The 7370-nt window shown below is 47.1% G+C and overlaps 1 protein-coding gene across 1 annotated transcript; it reads left to right on the top strand.

The window, feature by feature from the left end:
• Positions 1–6527, top strand: LOC126524538 (uncharacterized). Its single transcript, XM_050172838.3, has 2 exons — positions 1–1072; positions 5458–6527. The coding sequence occupies exons 1-2, from the start codon at positions 1–3 to the stop codon at positions 5676–5678; spliced, it is 1293 nt and encodes a 430-aa protein (XP_050028795.3). The 3' UTR covers positions 5679–6527.
• Positions 6528–7370: the final 843 nt, after the last annotated feature.

Genomic DNA, 7370 nt, shown 5'->3' on the forward strand with positions numbered 1-7370 from the left:
ATGAAGGGCACATTTGCGAATTCGCAGGTGGCTAATGGCGGCACTCAGCGCCTCTCCGTGGTCTGTAACAACAACGACATCAAGGTTCCTGGCAGAATCAGCGTGGAAATAGATCCGATCCCGGCGCGCGGAAGGCGGCGATCGACAGTGATCAGCGTCGCGAAACCCACTGAAGTGCGGCCGAGCACGACTATCAATGTGCGCCGACTTATGCTCGCCGACGTGGTTAGGAGAGGAACAGCGTCAAACGTGAACGCCGACCGGGACTTCTCGGGCAAACTATGTTCACCGTCGCCCGAGCACCGTCCTTCCATCGCATCCCGACGAAGTAGTACGTTTGCCAGCAGCGTCGGCGAAGCGTCGCCAAGCGAGGTGTCTTCCATCGCTCCGACGGTTTCGCCAAGGAACGCAGCAATGGAGAGAAGGGGAACCATGATGAGTGTCGCTGGATCCATGTTTGCCGCCAAACGGCTGTCGTTGAACCAGGGGGATGCGTTCTCGCGAAGAGGAACGGTGATAAGCGTGACCTGTCCGTCTGGACTTGGAAACCTGCAGGAGACGACTGTCGAGGTGACCGAAGTCGAAGCACCATCCTCCGCCCTGAGCAGCCTCAAGGAAGTGCTGTGCGCACCGCGGATGTATTTCCACACCTTGAGCTTCTTCACGTACATCTTCTTCATGGACTCGTACCTCTCAGTCATGTTCGATCTCGGCGAGGACATTGGCGTCCCGGTCAGCGAGTCAGTCCTCGCCCTGACGCTCCTGTCAGCTATGGATACCGTCGGCCGGTTTTTCGTACCATTCCTGAGCGACTACGGAGTCGCGTCGACGGCGTCGTTGATTACTGCGTGCTATCTCTCGCTTTCCGTCATTTCGGCACTTGTACCGTTGGTCGCGGGAAAGCTTGTCTTTTTGGCCGTGTCTGCGATTCTGGGACTACCCGGAGGCTACATCCTTGTTGGCACATCCGAACGCATCTCTACAGAGCTGGGGACAGATAACCTCCCGATGGCCTACGGAGTGCTGGTACTCGTCACTGCCACGGGAAGCTTTGTTCGGCCACCTGCAGTAGGTAAGTCGAACGCTTACATGGAGTAATGGCTAGGTCTAAAGATACATACGGTCTGATGGCTAACCGACAAAGACCAAAGATGGCGTTTGCTGCGCTTGCAATATTGCTCTTACTGTGACACGAGTGATGTAGTGCTAACGAATACCTTCTAGGTTAATTAACCTAATCCATTCCGCTCCACGAATTGGGACGCACTGTAACTGCATTTGTGTATATTTATTTCCGCATTCCATACATGCCCTAACATCGCAAAACGAATATCGATTAACGTGTTTTCTCGAAACTAACATCTAGGCACAGCTCTTCGCTAGTCCTTCCCACAATACAAACTACACTCACTGAACTCTCCTCGATAACCAAATGCTCTTACCTCCTACAAAACTATTTACGTGCTGCGTTATAAAAAGCCCGTCCATAATAAATGAAATGGTTCAACCGTAGGATTGAGAAAGAACTTCGGGTAAATGATGACAGGCAGCATGGCTTATATTGAAAAGTCACAGTGCTGCCCTCTTCTTCAGAGTAGCTTCTTTGCCTTGATTTATCGTCGGCGTCAAAGAGCTTGCCGTTCATGCGACCAGAAAAGTTCTTAAACAAAATGTTAGCCCTGCACCATAACACATATCTCATGACAACTTCACTGGTGTTCCGTTCTTCACATTCGGGACACATGTATTTATCCCAGTCTAGATTAGGCTCTAAACGAATAATTTCGCTTTCGACGCATTATTACATACAGTACCGCAGTCCACATATTTACAACACCTCAAAGGAGTTTAGCAATGAAGATACAAAACATTCGTACAATTATTTACAAAGAAACACCTGCCTTATTCCGCAGAATTCTAGCTTTTCTCTTCATTGCCTTAGCATTGGCACCCAATATTCTGTCATTGATCTTGCGGAAACATGAACGCATGATCTTTTGGTCTCGATTTGTAATTGCTCCAGCAATTGGGCACGCAGCACTTATTAGGCATACCCTGGCATAAACGTAATCCATATTCCGCGGCAACGGAGGCTTGCCGGACACACAACCGCAATCGCAGCACAAGCCCAGAGACTACATGCACGGTTCACGTCCAGAAAGAAAGCGCAATCGGAAGCATGTTGCAGCATACCAGGACTTTTCTAACCCCGAAGCTATCCAAGCAGCGGCAGAGTTCCCGGAACTAATCGAATTGTTATGGCCGTCGTCGCCCACTCACTCTTCCGCGTCTCATTATCAACACAGGTGCGCCGCTCGTAGCTTCGTAGCACGCTGCACGGAACTTCTATGTGAGCTTTCTTTTGTGTGGCGTAGCTCAAAGGGAGAGGTACAGCCAGAAGACCTTAAGTTCTCTTAAGGCCTTCTTAAGTTCTTAAGTTCTGAAGTTCTTAAGCTCTCCCTTCTAGCAATATGTCGTGTTCTCCTACCTTGTGATTTTATGTCTATAAAGCTTATGAGGTTCTCGCCCATTGGAGAGCCACGTAGGAGACACCACGCCTTGTTCTGTCTTCTGTGTGCTTCCTTACATCCCTTATTCCACCAAAGAATGTGTCGTTTAGAAGTATGTGGGGTGCACATTGATGCGGCTTCAATTAAGTACGCTGTCAGGTATGCCACTGCATCATCAACATGAGGGTGCGGACATCAGCTCGCGCGCGACGCCGTAGGCGGAAGTGCGTAGCACCAGAAAAAAAAACGAGGAACAAAAAAAAATGAAAGCGGGGCCTGTGACGTATGCGTCACGCGATCCTCGAGGTCCGGTATGGAAGAACGCAGGGAAGGAATTTCGCTTGCGTAGGCTAGACGGGGCGAGTGGAGAGAGCCTCTTGCTTGGCAGTGGCCTGCTGAAATCATGGGTTCGGGGCACTGAAATATTTCTATCTCGGCTATTAATGAGCCGATCTGAAAAATTTTTTGCGCGAGAACGCCCCCTAGAGGACACGTAACAACTTACCAAAACCAAAATTTAACAACTTAGTATAACCAAAATTTGCTATGGGGACTGGTGAGGGGCCCTCTAAGGCCTGAATTCCTTAACAGCTATTTTCAAAGCTTGGCAAGTTTGAAAGAAAAAAATAAAAGCAAGAAGTTTACTGGTTCGTAGCTTGGCACCAAGAACAGATATCGCAGTTCTGTCAACTGCATCAGTTAGAGCACCCAAAGCCGACAAATTTGATGTATCAATTTATATCTTACGTAAAAGTGGTACTTTGTTTAGACGGGTTTTGCAAAATCGCTACTCACATATTAGCGGTATATATGACAACCTAGTGTAATACATCAATTTTGTCCGCCTTAGATATACATAGTACATCTAAGGTGGGCAAAATTGATGCTGATCCTTGCGGAGACTCAATCGACGGAATTGTGATATCACGTTTGATTGCTGAGTTACAGTGCTATAAACTTGATAACATCATGCTATGAAATTTTGCGGTTTTCAACAATATTTATTAGAACATTGTCGGCCTAAATCGAAAATTTCCTCCGAGCAGTCACTGGCAGTTGCCTTTTTAAGTGGAACAAACCTAATCAAAAATTGGTGCAGTGGTTGCCGAGAAAAACAATTTCTCCTTTCCAGCGTATTGAGATATTAGGTCTCCGAGCTAAAGCTTCCCCGTAAGAGTAAGCTTTAAGGCACATTCACACCGAAAGCGGAGCGTCTAAGCGGCCAAGCGGATTTTCAACGCGGCGAGGCGGTGAGCGCGTGCGCCTGTTCAGACCGGACGGCTTGCCTGGCGGCCCGCGTCGCAGGGAAGGCGGGGCATCTCGCAATTTCGTTAGCAATTTCAGGGACGTACCGCCATCTCGCGGCACTTTGGGTTTGTACGCGCACTTTCGATATCTTTTTCGTCGTGGGTTGGCGCGCTCGCGTCCGCTATCTACTTCTGCAAAGTGAGCTCAGACGAAGAAGACGAGATCGTTGGCATTTTACTCCCCCTTGTCTAGTCGCTTTTCAAGTTTTGTTACAGCGCAACACAAGATAAGGACAAAAGAAGGTATAAAGCGACGACACGGCACCGTGTCGTCGTTTTATACCTTCTTACGTCCTTGTCTTGCATTGCGCTGTGACAAACCTTACTGTGAATCCCAACCAACTGGCCCAGCTTGCCATTATGACGCTTTTCAAGAACAGAAGCGAAAAGCCCAGAGAAAGACATTCGTTTACATTCGTTCACCAGCTCTTCCTCAGTGTCGGGTTCTGATTGGCTGCGGCCAAAGCGGCCAACTTGTCCGCGCGGAAAAAATCGGTCCGGGCGCGATCCGGCCAAGCGGCCGCGTATTTTTCGCAAAGCGGAAAATCCGCGGCCGCTTGGCCGGATCCGCTTGTCCGCTTGTCCGCTCCACCTTCGGTGTGAACGTGCCTTTAGCTCGGGTGCTCCTATGTAAATACATGGGAAATGAGAATTCGTTTTCCTCGTCAACGACTGAACCAAATTTGACGAGGTTTCTTGCATTTAAAAGAAAAACTTAAAATCTAGTGACTGTTGGTTTCGAATTTTTTATTTAGATCGCCAATTTTTATTGAAAATTGTCAAAAAATCGAAAATTTTAAGAAAACGAAACCGTAAAATTATAACCATATAACTTACCAATGAAAAATGATACCACAGTTATCTGAATTGGATGTAATAGTACATCTAAAGCGGACAAAATTGATATGTCACATATGAGAATAAGAAAATGTAGTATTATGTAAATACATCTTTTGCAGAACCATTGTAAACAACCTAACAAACTCACGTAAGATATAGAATGACATATCGAATTCGTCCGCTTTGAATGATCTAATAGATGCCGTTTACAGAACCGCGATATCTGCTCTTGATACAGAGCTATTAATTTGTAAACTTCGTGCTTCTATTTTTTTTTTTCAAACTTCCGAATTTTTGAAAATTTTTGGAACAAAATTCAGGCCCTAAATCGAAATTCCGCTTGCAACAGTCACTGGAATTTAACTTTCTCTCTCAAACGCAGCACATTTCATTAAAATCGGTTCAGGAGTTATCCCATAAAAATTTTTTTGCGTTTTACATGTATTTAAATAGGCCGTGTCGGAGTTGGGCCCGAGCTAAAGCTTCCCCTTAATGCTCAGCGGTAGGACGCAATGGCGCGCCACCGATGCAGTCTCTAAAGCCCCTTTTAGCAACCTCGAATGCCGCGCAACAAGAGAGGGTCTTGGCGGGCGCGCCACCATATGGCGCACCGTGTCTAGAGGAAAACCCGACAGAGGAACCTGGCTGCAGTACATGGCTCATACATGACGCCTCTCGGTGGTGGCAATACGGTGCGTCACTACATTGCTTGAATGCCAATCGCATTAACGTCGACAGTCATAGTGAGATGGGTTCTGCCGAATGTTTTTTTATTAATATCGCAAACTCACATTTTTCAGGTGCCTTCCGCGACACGATCGGCTCGTACGACGGGCTCTTTCAACTGATGGCCGGAATGCTTGCCCTCGCACTGCTCTTCAACATCGGGCTCTGGATCGACGGTCGGCCATCTTCGAAAAAAAGCAGAAGGACGGCACCTGCGCAGGACAGTGGTGCGCACGTCTCCACCGACGAACCCTTGCCCACTCTTCCGGAAGAGGCCGAGAGCACGTCGCTGTAGGGGCGCGCAACTGTGAGCACGAGACTATTTTGCGTAGGAGGAAGTGGCAGTGGGGGATCAAGAATCGCTGCGTTACGCCCTCGTGCGCGTTGTTCAGAGCCTCATATGATTGGAACCATATCTCGTATGGCCCCGCAGATGTTGCCCCGTAACCCCAGACACTAGTGAATAAGTGTTTGTAAGATTACTCGTGCCGTTTTGTGATGGCCGATAATCCGATGTGCGACTCCTGTAGGTCTGTATACCTATATGCCTGTACAGCACACCTGCAGTGAACCTGTACGACGTCCGACGTCTCACTCGGCAGAAACTTTTGAGCCAGTTTGACTCGATAATCACTTTGGCAGTGTAAAATACTGGGGCCCTGGTCGCATTCGTGCTAGGGCACTAGCACTGGTGCATTTTTAAGAAAATCGGCCTGATTGACGATTGTTTATTCATCTTCTGCTGCACAGTGGCTCTCTCAACGGTTTCGCTCTTATATTACCACTTTTCCTCACTCCAGTAGAGTAGAAAACCGGATGCTCTTCTGGTTGACGTTTCTGTCTATGTTATCCTACCTTCCTTTCACTCTCTTTCTCACTGCCTGTCTCAAAAGAGGCATCCTGGTGCACGATATTGTGTAGAAGCGAACAGCATGCTACCATAACCAAGACGGCAACCTTCCAGAGAGCAGCTATGTGGTCCCTGAAGTGAAGTAGGTCTGGAGTCCCCCTTAATCGTTTCTAACCAAACCTGAGCTACTGAGGAAATGATGATGTTATAGCATTTATGCTTAGGGAGGACAGTGCTATACGTCGCACTTGGTACTAAGTAGTCAAAGCTGAATAAATATGTTGTCATTACGTTGTCGGCGACAGTCAATTTTAAATCACGCTCGATTTGCTCGTCAAAGCAGTGGTGTTTACAAGAGCTAGTGACAAAAAAAATAGTGATTCCCGCCAGTGCAACATTTACTAGTACAAAGCGAAGCAGTTTATTTACGCGTCGGGTTTTTACAATAGGTCATTGCCTATTTTCACAAGCTCCGCAACAGCCCTCGCAGAACTTGACAAAATATTTATTTCACCATTCAAATGCCGTACCTAGAGCTCATAAGTTTGTGAACACTATACGTTCGCAAGGAGAGTGTTTTAGTCCGACACGTTTACTATCGGAATGCACTGATGAACGCGCACCGCAACTCAGCTGCGCGACAGCAAACGTCCGATGTCTTCGTATCTGCGGTGCAAGTCCGAATACCGACGGATGAAAGAACCAAACAAAGCTACTTGCTTGAGTAGTAAACGTTCGTAACTATTGTGGAAAGCGGGATTTCTTAGTTTTTTTCTACTTTGCACTCGTTGTCCGCCTCATCGAATAATTTAGTTTACGGGTCACAATTGCGTTATCTTCCAAAAGCATATTTTTTTTAATTTGGTGCATCTAAAAAGAAAACACCGTATGTACGACATAGCCCAAGAATCTGGTAAAAGGGAATAAGAAAGGAATGTCAAATACCGCTGCTCTTTCTCTGTCACTTCAGAAAATTAACTGATACAAACCTGCAGAGACCGGCTCTGACCTTGCAGGTAATTACCATCAACGTATGAGACATTTACGTCATCGGAGCAGCGGCAGCCTGTCGGGAGATGGTAAACGATTGATTTTTCTTTTTTTTTTCAGCGACGATGGCGCTTAATAAACGCTGAC

The sequence above is a fragment of the Dermacentor andersoni genome, chromosome 3 (genome assembly GCF_023375885.2).
Source record: "Dermacentor andersoni chromosome 3, qqDerAnde1_hic_scaffold, whole genome shotgun sequence".
NCBI lineage: Eukaryota > Metazoa > Arthropoda > Arachnida > Ixodida > Ixodidae > Dermacentor > Dermacentor andersoni.

Bases quoted from the DNA above. Each gene is read 5' to 3' on its own strand.
- LOC126524538 (XM_050172838.3), top strand. From the start codon at position 1: ATGAAGGGCACATTTGCGAATTCGCAGGTGGCTAATGGCGGCACTCAG. The intron at 1,073-5,457 runs GTAAGTCGAACG...CACATTTTTCAG, and splicing joins TGTTCGGCCACCTGCAGTAG to GTGCCTTCCGCGACACGATC.